The 24,181-nt window shown below is 43.0% G+C and overlaps 2 protein-coding genes across 10 annotated transcripts in view; one reads left to right on the forward strand and one right to left on the reverse strand.

The window, feature by feature from the left end:
* Window positions 1-14,291, forward strand: part of PSTK (phosphoseryl-tRNA kinase) — a 137,087-nt gene extending 122,796 nt beyond the window's left edge. The window contains exon 8 of the mRNA XM_085897782.1: window positions 13,745-14,291. Within this exon, the coding sequence (XP_085753908.1) occupies window positions 13,745-13,767 (23 nt within the window). The 3' untranslated portion in view covers window positions 13,768-14,291. The remainder of the gene's footprint in view (window positions 1-13,744) is intronic.
* The window catches only part of IKZF5 (IKAROS family zinc finger 5), a 58,887-nt gene extending 36,212 nt beyond the window's left edge, over window positions 1-22,675 (reverse strand). For 2 of the 9 annotated variants that reach the window (XM_085897577.1, XM_085897560.1), the window contains exons 1-2: window positions 22,514-22,673; window positions 6,559-6,674 (exon numbers count right to left, since the gene is read on the reverse strand). The gene's annotated coding sequence lies outside the window, so the exon portion shown is untranslated. Of the gene's footprint in view, window positions 1-3,212; window positions 3,408-6,558; window positions 6,675-7,347; window positions 7,367-7,970; window positions 8,280-22,513 lie in introns of those variants that run through there. The other 7 variants (XM_085897594.1, XM_085897658.1, XM_085897613.1 and 4 more) reach the window with 7 other exon arrangements.
* Window positions 22,676-24,181: the final 1,506 nt, after the last annotated feature.

Raw genomic sequence — 24,181 nt, forward strand, 5'->3', positions numbered from 1 at the left:
TTCATAGAGTTCATGCTAATGAAACAGAGCTGTGTTTTCTCGACTTTTTTCGAGTACAACCAATGAATGGGTGAGATTTTACAACAGAAACACCCCCCCTCCCCCACCATCACCCAAATCTTTCTCCACAATCTAAACTATAAATAAAATGCATGCACTCAGCATATTGACTTCAGAGTAAAAAAAAAAAAAGTAAAAAAATAACTCACAATGTGGACACATCTTTCGCAACCAGAGACAAAGTTCATTGGTTGTTGTTCAAACTAAACCCTTTTTGTCAACTTGACTTGGGATGACTCATCCTTCTGCAGCAGTACATTTAAAGAAACCTTACCTTGAACTTCAAACCTTCACAGCAAAACATGTACAAGTACCGAAAATGACAGTCAGCAGAAGAATGCAGTGTTCCAAGGTCATTTAAAAGATTATAAACACCTAGCAGGGGTACCCGGTATTGCCCAGTGCTGTTCTAATCCTGTTGACATTTTCAAGAAATCAAATTATTTTTGTGGGTGCCTAAAACACTTCCCCCCACACCCACTAAGGAATGCTGCCGGGATCATTAAATATTACCTTTCCCGCAGCTACAAAGGTTTAGGCACAATAGAACGATTTAAAAAAACAAACAACATCTAACTTTATTTTTCCTTATTATTACCTCCACCACAGAAGGTGAAGGAGGTTATGTTTTCACCCCTTTCTGTCTATTTGTTTGTGCATAGGATATCTCAAAAAGTTATGGACCAATCCAGATGAAATTTGGTGGACACGTTCGGTGTGTGACAAGGACGAACTGATTCGATTTTGGTGAAGATCCGGATCCGGATCCGACTACTACAATTATTTTAATGATTCTGCACCATTGAGAGCTCGGGCTAAAAATTATATATAGCACGAAATCTCAAAAAGTTGCGAACGGATTCGGCCGAAACTTGGTGGGCAGGTTGGGTGTGTGACGAGGACGAATTGATTCAATTTTGGTGAAGATCCGAATCCGGATATGGATTCGAGAATTATTTAATTTTCTTAGTGATTCTTCACCATTGAGAGATTGGGCCAAAAACCATATACAGTGGGGAGAACAAGTATTTGATACACTGCCGATTTTGCAGGTTTTCCCACTTACAAAGCACGTAGAGGTCTGTAATTTTTATCATAGGTACACTTCAACTGTGAAAGACGGAATCGAAAACAAAAATCCTGAAAATCACATTGTTTGATTTTTAAATAATTAATTTGCATTTTATTGCATGAAATAAGTATTTGATACATCAGAAAAACAGAACTTAATATTTCGTACAGAAACCTTTGTTTGCAATTACAGAGATCAGATGTTTCCTATAGTTCTTAACCAGGTTTGCACAGACTGCAGCAGGGATTTTGGCCCACTCCTCCACACAGATCTTCTCCATATCCTTCAGGTTTCGGGGCTGTCGCTGGGCAACACAGACTTTTCAGCTCCCTCCAAAGATTTTCTGTTGGGTTCAGGTCTGGAGACTGGCTCGGCCACTCCAGGACCTTGAGATGCTTCTTACGGAGCCACTCCTGAGTTGCCCTGGCTGTGTGTTTCGGGTCGTTGTCATGCTGGAAGACCCAGCCACGCCCCATCTTCAATGCTCTTGTTGAGGGAAGGAGGTTGTTGGCCAAGATCTCGCGATACATGGCCCCATCCATCCTCCCCTCAATACGGTGCAGTCGTCCTGTCCCCTTTGCAGAAAAGCATCCCCAAAGAATGATGTTTCCACCTCCATGCTTCACGGTTGGGATGGTGTTGTTGGGGTTGTACTCATCCTTCTTCTTTCTCCAAACACGACGAGTGGAGTTTAAACCAAAAAGCTCCATTTTGGTCTCATCAGACCACATGACCTTCTCCCATTCCTCCTCTGGATCATCCAGATGGTCATTGGAAAACTTCAGACGGGCCTGGACATGCGCTGGCTTGAGCAGAGGGACCTTGCGTGCGCTGCAGGATTTTAATCCATGACGGCGTAGTGTGTTACTTATGGTTTTCTTTGATACTGTGGTCCCAGCTCTCTTCAGGTCATTGACCAGGTACTGTCGTGTAGTTCAGGGCTGATCCCTCACCTTTCTCATGATCATTGAGACTCCACGAGGTGAGATCTTGCATGGAGCCCCAGACCGAGGGAGATTGACTGTTATCTTGAACTTCTTCCATTTTCTAATAATTGTGCCAACAGTTGTTGCCTTCTCACCAAGGTGCTTGCCTATTGTCCTGTAGCCCATCCCAGCCTTGTGCAAGTCCACAATTTTGTCCCTGATGTCCTGAGACAGCTCTCTGGTCTTGCCCATTGTGGAGAGGTTGGAGTCTGATTGATTGAGTGTAGACAGCTGTCTTTTATGCAGATAACGAGTTCAAACAGGTGCAGTTAATACAGGTAGTGAGTGGAGAATGGGAGGGCTTCTTAAATACAAAACTAACAGGTCTGTGAGAGCCGGAATTCTTACAAGTTGGTAGGTGATCAAATACTTATTTCATGCAATAAAATGCAAATTAATTATTTAAAAATCATACAATGTGATTTTCAGGATTTTTGTTTTAGACTCCGTCTTTTACAGTTGAAGTGTACCTATGATAAAAATTACAGACCTCTACGTGCTTTGTAAGTGGGAAAACCTGCAAAATCGGCAGTGTATCAAATACTTGTTCTCCCCACTGTATAGCCTGATATTTCAAAAATGTATTGATTGGGACCGATATGTTCTCGTGCATCAGGCATTACGTGGCGGAGCAATGCGCTCTTACCGAGTGCCCTTCTTGTTCAAATTGTTTTTACCCAAAACACCCCCAGGCACTCACTGATAAACCCCTGAAAGTTTGACGAAGATCTGTTCAGTCATCTCTGAGCGAAACGGTGACATACAGACACACAGACTAGCTGAGATACCTGGCATTGCCCAGGGAAATTCAATGAAATATGTACTTAAGTATTTCCTGCATGACGAATTGCGGAATGTTGGCGTTACTGTTTCATATGAATTACCAATCTTCACAAAACATATTATTCGATCACGCCCAGGAAAAAAACCAGGCAGTGTATAAGCAACATACTCACTCGAGGCCTGAACATGGAGGCGATACAATAAACCTGTGTAAAAGATTATAGGTGCACGTGTAATAATAATACCATTCCTTTCGCACCATGGAGGTGCATAGGGCTGCCGAGGCAGTTTCATTGGCAAGGAGTACATACCTGGACGGGTCGCCACTCCGATCCAATTTACCCTGAACGGTTTTTACCCCAGTACAGTGGTACTCATTTCGCCGACCTCGGAAGGATGACAGGCTGTCAACCCCACCTGGTATTAATTCAATGGAGGACGGGGGCTTGAACTCAGGACCTTTAGGTCCCAAGCCAGCCACCTTGACCACCAAGCCAACACCAAGCCTGGTGCACGTGCAAACACGACAATAATTAAATTTGTGTTGTTGACAACAAATCACTGCAACAATACATGACCTTCAGAGTACATATTACTCAATCGCTCCAGGGCAAAAAAAAAACAAAAAACAGGCAGTGTATAAACACAACACTTGATCGAGGCCTGAAGGCCAATTATCTGGTTTTATCTGGAGTCAAAATAAATATTTACTTTTATCCAAACATAGCTCTTGGCCTTCCTCTGGATAAAAGGGGAGGCCATGCAAAATTTGGTTGCACTGGTTCCTGCAGGGTCCGAATGCATAAATGAACAAACTTTCTTCTTTGTATGCAAGCTTTAAGAGTAACATATCACAGCTTTGTGTGGCACGTTTCTGGATTGATGGGGCGGGGGGGGGGGGCGGGAGGGGGGGAGGCGGCGCCTGGCTAATGGGTGGTGCTTGTGATGCGTGGGGGGAGGGGGCAATGTGTGACCTGGAGAATGGACAGTGCTTGCAACACATAGACAGGAACTGAGTATTAATTATACAAGATTAGATTATAAAAACACACTGCATACTGTTATTGAAAATCTTGTCTTTTCATATTGAAACTTGATACCTCTGCCACAAAAGGTGGATTTGGAGGTTATGTATTCACCCCTGTTTGTGAGCATGATATCTCAAAAAGTTATTGACGGATTCGGACAAAACTTGGTTGACAGGATGGGTGTGTGACAAGGAAGAAATGATTCGATTTTGGTTAAAATCCAGATCCGGATACTACAATCTTTAAAGTGGTTCTTCATCATTTAGAGATCGGGCCAAAAATCATATGTAGCATGATATGTCAAAAAGTTGTGGATGGATTCAGACGAAACTTGGTGGATGAGTTGGGCAGGTAACAAGAACAAATCCATTAGATTTTGGTTAAGGTCCAGATGCAGATCCCGCCTATCAGTGGGTTACAAAACGTAAACTGTTCAGCCTGGCAGGGGTATGTGCTCTACCAAGTACCGTTCTCCTTAAAACTGAGTTTAAAGTAACAGAATAATAATTCCAACGTCACTGGAGCACAGGAAATAAAAGAACATTACCCTTAATCTCCAAAACGCTGAACACACTCAAGCAGAATTTGTCGCTGCGATGAAGATCCCCCCAAAACAATAAATTTCCCATTGTGTTCATGACATAAATCGATAATCATCTTACATCTGTATAAGACAACAAAAACCACAACTTTTGACCATCTTACAAAATGTAAATAAAATGGGAAACCAATTATTAATTAACAAGTATGCATACGTGAGCATTTTTAACCTCTGCTTTCCCTATCCTCACTGTAACACTGGTTGAAGACTTTCCTCCCCGTGTGGAGTACGCATCAAAACTGTGTCCACATCTTGATTTAAAAAAAAAAATTGGGGGTGAGAGGAGGAAGGTCCATAAAAGGAACAAATATTAATTTTCAGAAGAATATGGGTGGTTCTAGGTTGATATGGACAACTTAAAATATATATATATATATATATATATATATATATATATATATATATATATATATGTATATATGTATAAGATTATTTGGGCCGGGGGTCGGTGGCGAGAACGACCACGAGGTGGGGGAGGTTACGCCGTCTCCCACCAGACTCCCCGGAATTGTAGGCCGTCTCTCCGGATACTTCCGTGAGCTGGCGGGTCGCTGAACCGACCGTGGACGCCAATATCTCAACCGCGCAGCGTAGGGTCTGTTTGTCTAGAACCAATTTACCTAAGTAGTTCCACGATTTAAACTACCGGGGAAGCCACGTCCTCGGAACGCCTGGTCGAAGCGGATTTACTCTACCGGCAGTGGTAGATTCACACTACCGACTAACGCTTTGCCACCAACCTTCCCGGCTCGTTGCAGTCGAGCGGGACCTGCCCAGGACGTACCGGCTAGGATAGACCAATTACCGGGGATGAAACCCCGCTTTTTCTCAGAGCCGGACCATGCTCGACCAATGTAAGAAGGGACAGAAACGGACTGGGAACATTTCTAATAAATTTATTAACAGTAAAATAAAGACAAAGGCAAGACTTGGCACGAATATGCAAGCAGGGAAATATTTACAATAAGCAAAAACACTTAAACAATTCTACTTAAAGACGGGCCCACACGCAGACACATACAAAAAGAAAAGAAACCCCAGAGTCTTTATTTGACCCTCGCAGCCGTAAAGAGAGACAAGCTGGGGGTCAGAGTTCAGTGGGTATCTGGTCGTCGGAGGGAAAGCGTGCTCTGTAGTGCGGCACCTGCCAAAGGTCGTCGGTTTGGTCCCAGTCGCACGTGTGGGACTCGTGGCTCGTGGCAGAGCTCGCGTGGCGAATAGTCGGTGTCCATAGAACTCCTCTCCCCGTAAGAGCCACCGTGAAGAACGAACAAGACTGCTCACAGCCACCGTGAACAAAAACTGCCTGACCCAACCACCGTGAAAACTCCTCCTTTCGCCGAGAGTCTCGAAGATATATCTCCTCCCACCACGGGGAGAGGCTCTTGGTGAAAAATGCCTCGTTGTCCATCCGCCCCTCATTGGACAGGTTCATACGGCCCACCTTTCTGTGGCGGGGCCTTGGCCCCTGCCAGGAAACCCCAACTGCTCTTTCCACGCGGGGTCAAGCTTGATGAGTAACAGTATAACGCTGCAATGGCCCCTCCCGGGAAACCCCAGCCAGTCCTCCACGCGGGCCCACATTCGACGAGTAACAGTATCAACATTGCAAAGGTACGTTTGTGGTGCAGCCGGTTGGCGGTGGATTGTGACGGGGCGAGGGGTCATACAGATGGCTTGTCGGTTGTTAGATGTAAAGATTTAATAACCTAACTAAAAGAAGTCGCAACGCACGTTTTTGATTCTCCCACAAGACAAAAGGAAAGGGATCTGACTACACATGTACTTAACGGGATAACTGACTTTTGGGACCTGTATGTGGAATGCAAATGGTTTCCAGATCCGTAACAATATGAAAAAGGTAGAGGCAAGCAAACTTCACAAATTTCTCAAGGTATTTCCCCATTATACACACACACACACACACACACACACACACACACACACACACACACACACACACACACACACACACACACACACACACACACACACACACACACACATCCCATCTTTTTGACAGCGCACCTTAGAGCCATCCGAGTAGAAATCTTTGGGACGGGTATGCAGCCATTTCAGGACACCTGGCTTCAACGTCTTTATTTTGCAAAAACTTTATGCCACCCAGATGTTCTTCCAGTGGCCTAAAGGGATGAAAATGACAAGGTGACATGAAACATGAAGTCTGGGCATTGTCGTCTGCGAGTTGCTCATCTCACTTCACTGCGTAATAAATCACTGCAATATCATATATTGATGTTTTCCTCACGTTCAAGTAATTGCACACAAATTAAAAGGTTAACTTCCAAAAATATGACTGCGATAAGCTTTTGTTTGATGGCCGAAACTGTAATTATATTTTTGGCAATTTGGACGGAGCATATCTCCACTCCATGTTGGCCGACTTTAACTCTGGTGTAAATGATGGACCCAAGTCTCATCACATGTCAATCTTCTTTCAGAAACATTATCCTCCCCCTCTGGTAGCTTTCCAGAAGCCCTGCAGCAATGTCCACGCAAGACTTGCCTTGTGAACAAATGTCTGGTCTTTTGTTACGCGCCTCGTACGGATCCAAATGCATTGCATACGAGAATGAATGATCGCTTTAACACTTCCGACATTGACATCCAATTGTTATGCAATATTACATAGCATTCTGCTTATTCTCCCGATATATAATCAATGTTCAAAACTAGAACGGCACTCGGTGGAGTGCATACCTCCACAAGGCTGAACAATTTACATTTTGTCTCCCACTGATAGACCGGATCTGCATCCAGACCTAAACCAAAATCTAATTGTCTTGTTCTTGTTACCTGCCCAACTCATCCACCAACTTTCGTCTGAATCCGTCCACAACTTTCTGAAATATCGTGTTATACTGTACGTACTGAATATTGGTTTTGGCTCCACCTCTCTCTGGTGAAGAATCACTTTTTTAAAATTCTAAAATGTGGCTCCAGATTCGGATCTTCACAATAATTGAATCAATTCTTCCTTGTCACACACCCAACCTGACCAAGTTTCGGCCGAATCCCTCCGCAACTTTTTGAGATATTGTGCTAAATATCATTTTTGGCCCCATCTCTCAATGGGGAAAAATCACTTAAAAAAAATTCTCGTATCCAGATCCAGATTCGGATCTTCACTAAAATGTACTTATTTTGTCCTTGCGACACACCCAACCTCTCCATCAATTTCCGTACGAATCCATTCACAACTTTTTGAGATATCCTGTCCACAGAGAAAAAGACCGGACTGGGGTGAAAACATAACCTCCATCCACCTTCGGTGGCACAGGTAATAATTAACGTTTGCATGAACGACAGCAGTTGTTTACACTTAAGAATTATTTTAAAGACTGCTCACCAATTCATGCCTATTTTTTAGAACTTGCTGCACTATTTTAACACACAACTACATGAGAGATGTGAATCACCAAATTGTGCAGTCTCCGACGAATCTCAGCTGATTTTACGTTCTCTCCATTAAAAGGAACTTGATGATACGCCTCTGTTCCGCAGGACACATGTTGACAACGAGCTTTGTTTTGCCCATGGATGATACTTTGACTGATGTTGATGCAACTTACTCGGCAGAGACATGATTGCACAAGACTGAGTGGTGTAATGGTAATGGTTAGAGTGTCTGCTTTGAGACTGAGTGGTCAGCAGTTTGAACCTCAGCCGAGTCATACCGAGGATTTTGAAAATGGTACGTGCTGCTTCCTTGCTCGATGCTCTGCATTCAAAAAGGATAGAGCACGAACAAACAACTGTAGGTTGGCAACCATTATGTAGGCTGTGATGAACCTAATGGGCCTCCATATATATATATAAAAAAAAATTTTAATTTTTTTTTTATATATATATTTTTTAAACACTCAAATGCTGTTTGCATGTGTGAAAATATGTACCAAAGATGTTCGATCACTGATGGTTATGTAAGCCTGATGTACAATGTGAAGTACCATCACAGCTTGTGGAGTGCTCAAAATAAATTTGATCGAAATTTGCTAATTTGGAGGCAGATTTTAACCCTTTCTCTAAAGGTTGATGGTTTAACCTCATCCTGGTAGTTCTTCTTCTTCCTCCTCCAAAAAACTTCCACACTTCTTTTACGTTTCAATTATGATAATTTAATGTAGAAACTCTGTATCAAACTCAGCCGGCCTGCAAGTTGCAGCGCTCCACACTCCCCCCTTTCGATGTATAGTCTTGAAGGCAAAAAAAACTATGATTACAAATTTAAAATGATGAAAAAAAATAATAATACATAGCTCGAGATCGATCACAATGCACATGTTCGGCAAGCCTAAGACCCCAAAGGCTTTATTTTTTTATGACTATACATGAAAATGTGAATACAATTATAGCAGAATAGTTATGACATCAAAATTGTGGAACTTGGGTTGGGAAGCATTTCTTTTTTTTTTCCTTCTTTAAATACGCTGCAAAATGACATTTCTGGAATCATGAGCTGAATCAGGTGCCACGTGTCTCCAGGAATCACCACAGTGTATTTTTCAGATTAGCGGTTTATTTATTTATTTATTTTGAATTTGAGTCTTCATATAGTGAAAGCTGTGATGGTAATTCACATATTTTGTGCTGAATGCATCCATTATTTGTCACTGGCACCTGTGTCTCCATAGGAGAAAACAGGCTTGGTCTTGGAATGAACAGGTCGCTCTCAGGCAGACAGGAAAAACTGTGTACTGCATACGATTTTGTGGCCAACATCCTCAAACTCAAAACGTGATGGAAATATGTAAAGCGGAAAAAGAACGGATTCCTACGTGAATTTGCGGCTCACATTTAAAACTCGGCCAGCTTGGTGGGGAAACCAGCCGCACGTATCGAAGATCCTCTCGAGCCTCGCACGAGGCTGCACTCCATTTCTCTTGTAGAAAATTAATTTGTGCGTTGGAGTGGAAAATCGATTCAGTATTTCATCCTGTCATATGAGGTGTTAAATTGATAAAAACTAGAGCAAAGTCAATGGCGTGCATCGCAAATACCCACATTTCCCACCGAAAGCAAAGTTTAACGATGGCATAAAGATCCACCAGGAATAACCCAAGATGAAATTTTGAGTTAAACCATGAGAAGTCCCCACCTCTTGGGGCATGAAACGGGGGTCAAATCAAAAAAAAAATCGTTACATACTTCATACATCCCTCAATGTTGATTGCAAATCCAAAGTTTCATTATAAAAAAAAGTTTAAAGATGTGTCATAATTGCGTTTTTCGATACTTGACCCAGCCACAGGGGACGGGGCCAAAATGATGCTGCTCTTATACCTTCGTACCATGTAGTGATCATAACTACCAAGTTTGGTAAATTTATTCCCAACAGTTTAGGAAGAGATAGCGTGACAGACACACAGACAGAAAAAGACAGACATAGCCGATATGATAGACATAGACAGAAACAGACAATATCCCCCCCCCCCATTTCTTTTTCCTTTTCATAAAAGAAAATAAACCTTTTATTATCACCGTGTGAGTACAATCCTAATTCCCATATTATTAAAATAGCTGGGAAGGGAACAAAAAATATGCAAATAAATGATTCAGGGTACAACACATCAGCCTTTAGGTACGTCCGCTGTAATGATGACGTCACGGATTATTACATCGGGACGAGATAAGATTATTCCTCATCATATTTGAGTGAACGTATGGCAATATTGAAAGAGGGAAAGAGAGGAAAGGTCATATCATCTTTCTTCGCTTTATCCACACCAGAAGAAGAGTTCAAGTACCATCATACCTCGATCATACCTCTTTAACCTCCGCCATCTTCAAAGATGGATGGAGGTTACTGGTTTCACCCCTTTCTGTTTGTTTGTTTGTTTGTGAACAGTATTACGGAAAAACTCCGACGGATTTCGACGAAACTTGGTGGGGTGGTGAGGTATGGTCCAAGGATCATGCCATTAAATTTTGGACTTGGTCCCCCCCCCCCAAAAAATGTAAGAGAAAAAAAATTTTTTTTTTGCATTTCTACACGTTTTAAGTGATTTCCAAACCCCCCCTCCCAAAAAAAAATTGTTAGAGAAAAAAAAAATTTTGCAACTTTTTTTTCAACAAAATTTCGATTTTTTTTTTGCATTTCTACATGTCTTAAGTGATTTCCAACCGCCCCCCCCTCCCAAAAAAATGTTGGAGAAAAGAACTATAACTGTCAGCACTGTAGACATCATATTTAATGAATAAGATATAAGGTTTACTTGAGGAACCCAGCAGTATTGGCGGCGGAGGTTTCGCACTCTCCCGAGTGCTCCCCCTCTAGTTTAGTGCTGTTTTCACAGCGCTAAAAGAGGTCGTTATAACATTGTGCCTATGGAGATTGGTTCTCCGAAAGTTATATATGAAGCATCAACACAATTGGACGGCTTCATTTGGGCTTCAGCTATCACTACGTTCAGTTCCGATTTTATCCGATTTCGATATCTTTTCAACACATTAATCTTGAGATAAAATAAAACTTCAGAATGTGATCCACTTTTAATAAGTAAATGCAGAAAAAAAGTCCTCACATTACCACAAGGTTTTCACCATTTTGTCATCTGAACAACAACCCATAGATCAGTCTCTTTATTTGTTAAATCTTTTCGGAACATCTGCGTCGGCGAACCTCACTCGCAGTAAAAGTGATTTAATAAATTGCCAACTGGGAAGCACATCTGTCTGAGAACACACCTGGCATCTCCAACAAAAGCAACACAGAATCCATCTCCAGGATGAAGGAGTGTCTTTTCCTATTATTTATTTAGTAAACACTGTGAAGACCAGTTCGACCACAGCGGGCTCAAAACATTCAAGTGGTTGGAATGTGGAGAGAATGAAGATGAGAACATTATCCCTCAAACATGTTATATATGAAGTAAGATTATTCCTGTAAGATTATGTTTAGTGTGCTATTGTTTGTGTGCTGTGTGCATAATTATTATAATTATGAACTAGTTTGTGTGCATTGGAGGGGGAATGGTGTGGTCACGTGATGAAATCAGAATGCAAAATTAACAAGAAAAAGAGCAATCAGGGATCGCAGACCCTCGCCAGGACTTGTTTTGTGTGGTATTTTGTGTGGTGTTTGTGTACTGGTGTGTTAAGTAATTAATAATCGACATAATTAGAACTGCCACTTTATAACTGCTGGCAGTGATGACCAGGTATCAAGACGTCCCGCTTTGATTGGACACCTGACCCTGACCCATGATGTTATTTTATTACCCCGACATTTGACTCTGGTCAATAGGAGGGTTTTTCAAATTGTTTTCTCCTCCTCCTCATTCTCCTCACATTTACGTCATTGCTGCGATTGGTCTGCTCAGCCCATGTGACCCCGACGTTCGACTCTGTCAATAGGAGGGGTTTTCAAATTGTGTTTCTTTAAGTTCACTTTACATTATGGTTTCACTTTTCGCAGTCACAGAAGTTGATTCACACTCGGTTGCATCAAGATTTGTGAAATTTTAATGTTTTATATCCTCGGTCTGTGTGGAATGCATTGCACCGAGGGGAGGCTTCCATGCTGCCTCACGAGACTATCTTAAGTTCTATTCGATTTCTGTTTTCACTTTTGGGACCTTCTGGTGTAGCTACAGTCTTGGCTCTCTGAAAATAGAGGGAGATTTTAAAAGTTAATAAAATAAATAAATAAATAGCCATATTTTTGTGCAAGAATAAATAAATCTCTCCTTCACCGAATGCCATTTTATTCTGGAAGGTGCAGAACACCGTTTATGGGAAAATTTTCAGATGTACCGCACCACTGGTAGAAGAATTGAGAACGATTTGTTCTGTCGAGGACAGTGGAAACACAATAAAGGAAGTGATTCAACTGACCTTTTGGTTGAAGAAGTGACAAACCTGCTTCACCGTCTTGACGACGCAGGACAATGATGTACAGGTCTTAGAGATTCAAAGAAATAACAAACAATACATCACAGAGCATCCTGTATCACGAGATTCTTGTATATTTTTCATGGATTGGCTTACAATCAACATCTTTCCCACTTCCTGCAAATTCTACTTTTCCATTGTTGGCTGTACGCATGCACACAAGTTACCCCTTTGTCAATCATATTTGAGCATATGTTTATCCTGCTGCAAACCCCGTTTTAAATCTCGTGTTCCAGTAAGTAAAAACGTCAATTTCATCAATATACTGTGGTTGGTAGGATAACCTCAAAGGTGTGCACACGTGTCTCCGAGTTCAACTATCCAATGTGGGTTTGAATCCCGAAACAGCTATAAACTGCCACACTGGTATTTTGCATGCAGGCCGAGGCATCGATGTGCGTGCCGTCCCTCGGATGAATGTTAATCTGGGTGTCCCGTCTGCCAGAATTGGTTTGTCAACATTCAAGACCCCATGATGTATTTCGTGAAGAGTAGGCGAGCTGTCACCGACACCCTGGCTAAATTCCAAAATTCTGCTCTTAGCTATCGGGGGCACTGCATCAGTAGCACAGCCATGCTCCCAGGAATGACGCAACCCAGCAGTCACGTACTACAATTGAAATGAAGATCAATATGCTTAGAGCAGTTTGTAAGGCCTGTTTGTACTACATGTCAGCATCTTATGAAGGCAAAGAATCCTCCCAGGATGAAACGTCGATACCTTACCCAAATGGCCATAGAACCCCCCCCCCCCCCAAGCTCATGCAGAGGTGTAGGGTCGAATTCTTGGTCAAAATGGTTCAAGGAAGTGTTGAAGTGTTGTACCTGTTCTCCTTCCCACGTCATCACCACCTCCCCCCAGTAAAATCGAGAATAGAAACGAATAGATTGAATTAACGTGGTGTGTGTGTGTGTGTGTGTGTGTGTGTATATATATATATATATATATATATATATATATATATATATATATATATATATATATATATATATATATATATATATATATATATATATATATATATATATATATATATATATATATATATATATATATATATATATATATATATATATAGTGCAGGCATGATGGGCCAAATGCCCTTTTCATGTGTAAAAGTTCCTTGTGAGCCCTCACATATCATGTTCCCAGGTTGCCACACATTACCATAGGGAATTTTCTATTTTTGTGGTCAATAAATCAGGAAAATGGGGAAATATAATCTTTGCCTTCAACTCAAAAACACCATCTACCATTGTGTTCCCATTTTCCTCTTACCACACCTTACGCACTCCCAAGAAGACTCCCAGGCCTCGACGTGAACCAGGGATGAAATAGTGGACAGGCCAAGAGCAGATGCAACTACGGAGTTCACACAACACATCATCCCATGCGGTCTTCAGAAACAAGGACGTGGGCAGGGTCTTCAAGCGGAAAATTTGATTGGTCGTGATGACGTTAAATGCTGTAGTATTTTGGCCAAGTACCGCGAAACAGAAGAATTTTGAAAGTGTCAAAAAGACCATTTGCCTTCTACAGAGCTCAAGCATATACTGCAATTGAATTGAAAGAAAAGATTGTATGTTTGTCGGAAAATAAATTCCAGAAGTTTATCACCATTGATGCAGTGTCTTATACACCACCTCATTTAACAAGTTACGTTGTTTGTGTTGTTTGTGTTCTTTGTGACATCCTTAAAAAACAGTAAGTTTCCTGTTTGGAATAATTTTCAATGTTGATTGACTGCCAGGCAAGCAAAGTAAAAAAAAAAAAATTCTCACTCCTCTCTGTACATGTGTAACCGAGACAAATTCAGAGACAAAATACGGCAAAACAGCAAACTTGTCTTCCTATTCATGCTCCAATCCATGTTCAAAATATAGGTCGAAGTTAGATGTTTTTTTTTTTTTAAATCTTAAAAGTTATAAACTTACAATACAGTTTATGCAATACATGAATAAAATTATTATAATTTATAAACTTTAATTTTGTACATTTAAATTTTGAAATCACTAAATCAATTGTCAGAATGATCACGGAGGAATGTTACTGACACGAGCTGAGAAAACCCCCCTCTTCCTATTCGCACGCGTGTTCTCCTCAGATCTATCCCTTTTTTTTAATATCTTATAAGTTACAATATAACTTATAATGTTATAATTTATAAACTTATTTTGTACACTTCAATTTTGAAATCACAGTATATCAGAATGATCACGGAAGAATCTTACCTGCACGAGATGAGAAAACCTTCTGTCAAAAGCCTCTGTTTTGGAATGCTTTTGAGCTTTCTGAGCATCTTTGAAGTACACCTTTAGTTGTTTTGTTTTTATACATCATGTATGAGTACCTGAGTACCATGATGTGAACCGCTGATGATAGGCTTCGTGCTGTATGAAGCGACCTCCGTGGTTTGTGGTGTGGCACTCATAGGTGCACATTTGGATCCGGTGGGGGTTCTTCTGCCACACCGGGGACCATTGGGGTGCGATGCTGCGCCAGATCGGAGGTACATGCAGGCGACTGAACCTGAACCAGCGAGCCAGGTGTCTGAGCCTGTGACGGGCGGCCTGCTCATGGTGGGAGTGAGACCGAACTGCTGGTGTGCGGGTTTGAGCTCGTGCTGGAGAGCGAGGCTGCATCCATCGTCGGGTGTGAGCTGGTGTTGGCAGTCATTGTGCCAGTTCCCAGGGTGTTCAACCCCTGTCGGGGTCGACTCAGTGCCCGGGGGTGTCGCTCCGCAGCATGCGGGATATGTTTTGGCTGCCACGGGGCAGTGGGTAAGGAAAAGTGTAGTCACAAGATTAGAAAGAGACAGGCCACTATGGGCCTATGTCAATTGAAACCCCGTTTGGAATGTAAATGCGTTTGTGCTGCGAATGCAGAGGTCGGAGCAGTGAGTCATGAACAGCTCGAGATTCATAACAATGGAGGACAGTGGGAAGAGCGGGAGGCTCAATTCCAGCAGTGGCTGCAGGAGGGGTAGAAAAACCCAATAATGGGGTTATATGCAGCTGCGTTTGGAAACATGAGGCTCAATATTTTAAATATAAATGGGAAATTGTTTTCGAGCAGCCTTGGTGGGAGTTGGTCCCCAGACTGTAGAATTCGGACCAGGGGAGGTTAAGGGGGCCGGCCTCATGTGAAATTGCCCCCCTTTTGAGAATGGGTTGGGCTGGGCAGCTGGGAAGCTGCACTGACAGAATTTGGACGTGGGGTCTGACCACAGGTGCTGTGGCATGACCCGGACACCACGGGGAGTCTGGTGGAGTGTGGCGTACCCTGTCCATCGGGGTGCCATCCGAGCAAGTGTCTCAGGCCGGTGGGGTCACCGGACCCTGGAGGGGGGTTGAGACCTCTGGGTGTCTGAGGTGGCTTCTGCTGAGCACCGGTCATGGTGCACCATGAGGACCACTATGGGGAGGTGTTGGAAGTCACGCTTTGGTGGCAGCACGACTGAGGGCCTGATGAGGTGACCGCCCGGACATGCGGCTTGGCAGCCTTTACGAGGCTCTGAGACAGCCAGCATGTGGTGACCTGCCATGCTGTGCTGATCAATCGACGCGGGTCGATCCGCATGGACTGGGTATGAATATAGCCCACTGGACAACTACCAGGTCATCTGTGGAAAGTTGTGGAGTGTTTCGAAAAGGTCCAGAGAGGCCTGTATGACCTTCCACAGATGATCCACTATGATTTATGGGCTCTAGGTTTGAAAAGAGAGCCCTGGGTGCAATGTTTAATGGTTTCATGGTCAGGATGGCTGCAGCAGGAGGTGCTGCTGGTATTGAACGTGCTCCCCAGTGATGATTGGATTTGTGGTTAAATTTACCCTTTCCCCATTGTCAGGAATCACCATGCTTTGCAATTAAGGGTATGCAGGTGAGTTGGGGAATTGGTAGGGGTCACAGGTAAGAGTGGCCATGAGAGCCAAGCATGTGGATTGGGTGGAAAGGGTTAAAATATGAGTTGTGCTCCAAATAAAGAATTATGTTTTGTTTGAGTGTGTGATCATTTGTGTATATGCAGGCCATGGCAGAGTAGGTGCAAAGTACCTTGCATTGCAGCTGGTGAAAAAAAATGTATGGCAGCAGGGGAGGGAGTGGCATTTGGGGTTTTGTGGGTGGGAAAGGTGTGGGTGACCGCAGGTACGGATGAGGCTCTGGAGGAGCGGTGACTGCGACCCCTGCTGAGGTAACTCGTCCCTGGAAGCCGGAAGTGTCTGGAGTTTGGGGGGCCCGTCGGAGAAGGGTCTGGTTTGGGCGACCAATGGTTAGGAGACCCTTGGTGACCGGGAGTGAGGCCAAGAGTGCCGGAGACCAGGAGAGCCTGTGTGTGGAAACCCTCCCCGGCGGGACGTACAGCAAAGGAGCTGTTTGGCTGCTGGGGGCCAAGAAGTTGAAGGAGGGAGCAAAGAAGGCCTGAAGTCAGCGACTTGCTTTGGATTGCAAGCACCACAACATGAAGCACCCCAACCATCTTGTTTGTGCAGGACCTCCCCACTGCCAAGTTCGGGCCACACCTGCAGTTTGGTAAAACATGAAGTCATGGCCTTGCAGAGAATTTGGTGGTGGTTATTCTTGTTTTTGTGAATGAGAGAATTGTGTATGAATATGGGAACGTTCCACTCGGTTCCATGCAACTTGATATGTGCTATGAATGGCAGGGAGCCCGTGAAATCGGATAGGTAGTTTTGAAATTGGTATTTGGGCTCAGCTGGAGCAGATGACATTCACTGGGGCATGTGGTCAAGTAGCTGGGGGTTTGATTTGTGTAAAGTTAAATTGTCATGAAGGTAGGCCCGTTTGTGTTTTTGGCAGCCATTCTCTCCCTTCCCCAGGACATCAGAGCAAGGAGACGAGGGAAGATCCCTGCACATAGAAAAACTGTAAAATTTTGAATTTTGTTTGCAACTAAGGGGGTAGCATGGTAAGGAGGTTAGGTTAGTTAGTGACAGCTCGCTTCTCACAGCCCCTCCTGATTAATTTTGTTGAGGTTAATTAGGTACGAGTCTGGAAGTGTTTAGGCTGGGGCTGTTGACCCTCCAGTGAACCTTGCGTGAGCTGTGGTTCCAGGGGAAGGGGGGCTGTGTTACATTTGTGGGGGTTAGATATCACCATAGAGCAGATAGGAATGTATAGAGTAGCATGGTCCGTGTGCGAGTAGATAGCCATCTCGATGTACAAGTATGGAAATGTCAGCTTGAAGATTGTCTTCTTTTCCTGTACACCATCCAGGGGATGGTGGTGGTAATAATTACTTAAGGATTATGGTTAAGGAAACTGTGTAAAACCTCAATGTAAACCTCTGCTGGGAGACTTGTCATGAAAGAGGTGAGGGGGGGAGCTCCGCCTCCCGAGGGGCAGAGCAATGGATCGCCTGGGAGGGGTAGAGGGCTGCCCCAAAAGGGGGGGGCGGTGGAGTCACAGACACCTTCCAAAAATGGCAGAGCGTGGCTGAAGAGGAAGGAGATGGAGGAGCCAAATTGCCAGTTGGGAGTGCGAGCGTTGGAGACGGCGGAGGAATGTTCAGGGTCGGGGTGCTGGCTCAGGGAGCATACCTTATGTTGAGTCAGGAGCTTCGACCCGTGTCGAAGCGGATGGGCAACTGAGCCAATTTCCGGTCCCAGAGCCTGGCCAGAGCATGGCTAGGGCCGCTGTGGCCCAATAGAGAAGCAGAATTCGGGTCACAGCGTGTCACTTTGGGTCATCACCCCACCCTTCGCACGGGACTTATAAAAGGGGGAGCGCGGAGCTGTTAGCTCTCTTCTCTTCATTGTCACTTTTTCGCTGTCTCCCCTTTGTTGGCTATTCGCTCACTGTCTCACTATTGGTGTGCAATTACCAGAACATTCTTATTCTGGAGAGCCTGATCCAGGGTGACTGCCGAGACTCCCTGCCATGCTGTTAATGTTCCGCCACCCCATTGCAGCCAGACGAACCAGTGCGGAACTGTCTGTCTGTGTCTCTCTCTTTCTCTTTTCTCTCCCCTCTCCTCTTTTCCCTCTCCCTCTCCCTCTCACCTCTCTATCCTGTCTTTTTTGGACACACAAAGAAAGCATCATTACTGACTCGCAATCCCATTTTCCTCTGGCACAACACCGCACTACACCACACTTCCCACACCACCAGTATTCCTCCCACCTACCTCTCCCGAAGCGTTCTGGGTTGCGTTAGTCTGACGACCGTGCCAGGTATTGAGAGGTCGTTTATCCTCATCTTTCTTTCTCTCTGGGCTATAGCTAATCTTCCGTGTCCATGTGCGTGTGCGTGTTTGTTCCTGTCCTAGCTTAAGTTAAGATTGTAGAAGATATAATGGGATAACTCTGCTCTGTGTGTGCTTTTGTAAGATTGATTTGCCTTTTGCTGCACCCCACAAATTCCTTGCTATCCCTGTTGTGCATAATAATAAACCCCATCCACTGTGCCACGTACTTTTCCTCACCATTGTAAATAAATACTTTGTATAGAAAAGTTCCCAGCTCGTTTTTGTCTTTTCCTCCAGTGGTCCAGCATGGTTTGCACCCTAGTTTAGCCTGGATGTTATCCCCTGACGATTTGTTCCCGAGCCGGTACATGCTTGGTAGTTCAGCTCGTCTGCATCTGATCCAGGAAAGCGATCCGGTTTGAGCAAGTGAAATCGGAGGGTGTGTCCCCTGGTAATTAGATCACGTGACCTTTAGATAAACGCTATGAATTACACGAAGGACCCAAAGTCAGTTACGTGGTTCAGTTATTGGCGTTCACGGTCGAATAGCGACCCGCCGCGTCACCAAGTTATTCGTGTGTGATGGCCTGCGATTCCATGGGAACAAAAAATGTAATAATAATCAATAACTAGAGGGGGAGCACTCGGTAGAGAGCAAAACCTCCACCGCCAAAACTGCTGGGTCACTGAAGTGAACCTGATATCCTATTCATTGTAGGTCAAAACGGATCAGACTCTACTGAACCACAATTGAATAAACTAAACTAGATCGACGCGGATGTAGAAATGCCAGAAAAAATAAAATCGAATTTTTTTTGAAAAAAAAAGTTGCAAAATTTCTGGGTTTTTTTCTCGAACAAATTTTTTGGGGGGGGGGGGGTTGGAAATCACTTAAAACATGTAGAAATGCAAAAAAAAAAAAATCAAATATTTTTCAAATAAAATCGAAATTGTTTTGAAAAAAGGTTGCAAAATTTTTTTTTCTCCAATAAATTTATTTTTTGGGTTGGAAATCACTTAAAACATGTAGAAATGCAAAAAAAAATTCAAATCTTTTTCAAATAAAATCGAAATTTTTGTGAAAAAAAGTTGCAAAATTTTGTTTTTTTTTCCTCTAACAAATTTTTTTTTTTTTTTTGGTTGGAAATCACTTAAAACATGTAGAAATTCAAAAACAAAAATTCAAATATTTTTTTCAAAATAGCCGCCATAGCGGCCATATTGGACTTTGGACCAAGTCCAAAATCTAATGGCATGATCCTTGGACCATACCTAATCCCCCCACCAAGTTTCGTCAAAATCCGTCCAGGAGTTTTTCCGTAATACTGTTCACAAACAAACAAACAAACAAACAGACAGGGGTGAAAACAGTAACCTCCATCCAGCTTCGATGGCGGAGGTTAAAAACTAGAGGGGGAGCACTCGGGAGAGTGCAAAACCTCCGCTGCCAATACTGCTAGGTCACTCAAGTGAACCTGATATCCTATTCATTCAATTTGGCGTCAACAGTGCTCACAGAGTTATAGTTTGCAACTTTCCCTTTTACATACTCAATTCATTCCTCATAACTGGATTCCTTGAGACAAATTGATTTTACGTGGGTATATCCACCTGAAGTTCCAAAATCAGCCACAATTATAATTTTGGAATGTAATTTTTGTTGGCAATCACTTATAACATGTAGAAATGTAAAAAAAAATTAAAAAAAAAAATCGAAATTTTGTTGAAAGAAAATTTGCAACTTTTTTTTTCTAACAATTTTTTTTTGGGGGGGGGGGGTTGGAAATCACTGAAAACCTGAAGAAATGCAAAAAAAAAAAGAAATCGAAATTTTGGTGAAAAAAAAGTTGCAAAAAAATTTTTTTCTCCAACAATTTTTTTTGGGGGGGTGGGGTTGGAAATCACTTAAAACATGGAGAAATGCAAAAAAAAATTTCAAATATTTTTTTCAAATTGGCCACCATAGCGGCCATATTGGATTTTGGACCAAGTCCAAAATCTAATGGCATGATCCTTGGACCATACCTAACACCCCCACCAAGTTTCATCGAAATCCGTCGAGGAGTTTTTCCATAATACTGTTCACAAACAAACAAACAAACAAACTGGTAGGCGACAACGGATTCGCTTGGTTCGAAGCGCTGGATACGATGCTTTTCATTCTGACCGATCCACCAACGAACATTGGTTCACGTACAATTGTTCCTCTGCCTGGCAAGATTTTTCCTATTGCGTATATTGCTAACTGGCACTCCTCATAAAAAAATGACGGTAAATAGACACTCTATTTTGAAGGACTACCATTTGAAAAATAATCGGTTTGCTGGTTTGTGCTGTGGAGCCTCGCGTTACACACACACACACACACACACACACACACACACACACACACACACACACACACACACACACACACACACACACACACACACACACACACACACACACACACACACACACACACACACACACACACACACACACACACACACACACACACACACACACACACACACACACACACAGCCGGAAAACCCGACAATAAGGGATATCTCATATATAGCGAATCCAACAAACAGAAAGGGGTGAAAAAACAGTAACCTCCATCCATCTTCGAAGATGGCGGAGGTTAATAATAATAATAATAATAATAATAATAATAATAATAATAATAATAATAATAATAAACGAGGTCGTAAAGCAATAATCTGATTTACCTTGAAACTAGAATCCCAGTAATTCGTCTCACTTTGCTAGTATGATAACTCGTGATGTTGACAGAACATATTCTTTACAGAGCGTCGGTGCCACAAAAGCAATATATTGGCAAGGATTACACTAGGTGGTTTGCCATTGCCTTCCTGGCGTTGCTTGATCATCCTCGTTTCTGTTAAATGCTGAGCATCAAGCAAGGAAAGCAGCTCGTACTGCCGGTATGACTTGGACAGGGTTCGAACCACCGACGTCCCAGACTCAGAGCAGACACTCCAAGCAAACCACCACCCAGTCGGGTTTACAAATGTTCACACTTCTGTACAGTACTGTATATAAAAACGACAAGGACTCTGAGACAAAATAATCCATCAGAGTTTGCTGTAAATCAACAAACTTGTAAACATCGTCGTCGTCACGATTACAATTAGCAACAATAAACAACAACACCAAACGTTAACGCATCTGAGACATTGAGCAAACCCAAATAAGGCATCGAGACAGAGGGTTTGTCTAAGCTATCCCATAATGCCATGCGCGCCGCCATCTTGGTTTTATTCATTTCCATGGCAACGAGAGCATGAGTGGCTCAACAATCGAGCACGTTTATCTCGTTGTTCTGACTTACTGTAATGGAAGGTTACACGATGTATTTGGCCTTGTTTCGCTTGCCAACCAATATGGCGCCCGCGCACTGCATCACGGGTACTAAAACCGCCTCTATAAACTTTTACGGAAAAAAAAAAGACCAAAAGTACGGTGGTTTCTCCATTAAAAAAAAACCTTTGGCGAACATTATCATCTGGTCTTTTTGCTATCGTTTGCGTACTTTGTCAGTTTCCCAAAAGAAGAGATGTCAAAATATTGGGCAATAATCGTTTCAAGCGGTGTATGTTCAAAACTACGTCCTGGTCACAATGTCGTGTTCGAATAAGCACCGTCGGTTAACAAACAAAACTCCTACCGTACAAATACTCAAAAAGAATGAACATGTCATAAAACAGAAAAGTAACGGACATCTTGGGTCACGGGGGGGGGGGTGAAGTGTAACTCAGGCCTAGCGCGGTCTAAAAGCGGCGGCTGTGCTTGTGACGCACTTTTTACCGAGCAGGGTGTTGACGCATCGTGTCACGCATACAACAACGTTACCTGCTGTCTCTGTGGAGCTCACAGGCGGTTCAACGCAAACGTGCGGGCCTATGGGACGAACGAGACCGCTCGACTAGCGCTCCAACAGCCGCCATCGCACTTGTCTCTCAGGGAATTTGTTTTCGAATAGCAAACTTCGTTGAATTTTTTTTTTTGAAGGGGGGGGGGGTCGAGAAGCAAAACCAACATATTGTATGCTATTAAAATTAGTACTGCATGGGGGGGGGTTCGTCAAATAATACAATTCAAACGGAAACAATATAAATAATTTTTTTTTAATCAAACAACCAGTACTGTTACGCCGCTACACCGCCTACAGATGCCGCCGCTACACCGCCTACAGATGCCGCCGCTACACCGCCTACAGATGCCGCCGCTACACCACCCAAATAACTGAATTTAGTTTTGTGTTTTTATTTAGATTCTCGTGGAGGATCTCTCGGTCTGACTCACGTTGTTGTTCTTCATCTTCTTCTTGTGGACTTTTTTGTTTCACAGCCTACAGTTTTCATCGAAACTTCCTGAAACTTGCCATATACATGTAAGAATACCCTGCGCAGACAGTAACCATCTCCGATTTTGAAAATTCCTCCCAGAAAAAAGTTATGACGTCAAAATATCTCCGCTAATGGAAATCACCTAAAAAAATTATCTCCGAAACTATACTAGGCAAGCTTTTTGAATTCTGTTTGCGGGAATCGAACTGGGCATTTGCACAGATAATTTATCGCAAACCTGATACATCACAATGACGTCATATTCGTTTTTATGACGTCATCATTCAGAGGACGAGGATCTTTGCTCATTTGAGCTTGTTTCAAATGAACTTGACTCGTTGAACCAAACAGAATGGTGACTGATGATGTAGAGAGAGAGAGAGAGAGAGAGAGAGAGAGAGAGAGAGAGAGAGAGAGAGAGAGAGAGAGAGAGAGAGAGAGAGAGAGAGAGAGAGAGAGAGAGAGAGAGAGAGAGAGAGAGAGAGAGAGAGAGAGAGAGAGAGAGAGAGAGAGAGAGAGAGAGAGAGAGAGAGAGAGAGAGAGAGAGAGAGAGAGAGAGAGAGAGAGAGAGAGAGAGAGAGAGAGAGAGAGAGAGAGAGAGAGAGAGAGAGAGAGAGAGAGAGAGATATAGATAGATAGATATAGAGATATATAGATATAGTAGTTGTAAGATTGAGAGATAGTGAACAGAAAGGACATGTCTGGAGCAATTGGGGAAATAAGTTAATGCAAAATCGATTCCATATATTTATTACATACCATGCGCAACATCTTTCACAACGTTGCCCTTTCCTCCTCTTCCTTCCACCCTCCCCCTTTGAACCCCCCCCCCTGCTCCCTGCACACCTAACACTTAAAGAGACTTAATTATACGAGATCACTAGTCGAGTGTAGCAGTACGATTGCAAACTGACCTACAAGTGATCATTATTTATCCTTCAGGTTTTTTTTGATTGATAATTGTTTTCTTTGTTTGTTTGTTTTTTTCAGGTCCCCAACTCACGCATAAAAATTCCCACTGATCCTTCTATGTAAATCTTCTGGAAGATCGCAACTTCAAAGAAGCTTCTCAAAGTTTTTTTGTGCAATTATTCAAAAAGAAAATATCTCATCTCTGAAAATGAGGAAGCCCACGTTCAATTGTTTTTTCTCAGTCGGAGGGGGTTCAGTA

Source organism: Eptatretus burgeri, chromosome 1 (assembly GCF_056783735.1).
Source record: "Eptatretus burgeri isolate ZD-2024b chromosome 1, Ebu_testis_v1, whole genome shotgun sequence".
NCBI lineage: Eukaryota > Metazoa > Chordata > Myxini > Myxiniformes > Myxinidae > Eptatretus > Eptatretus burgeri.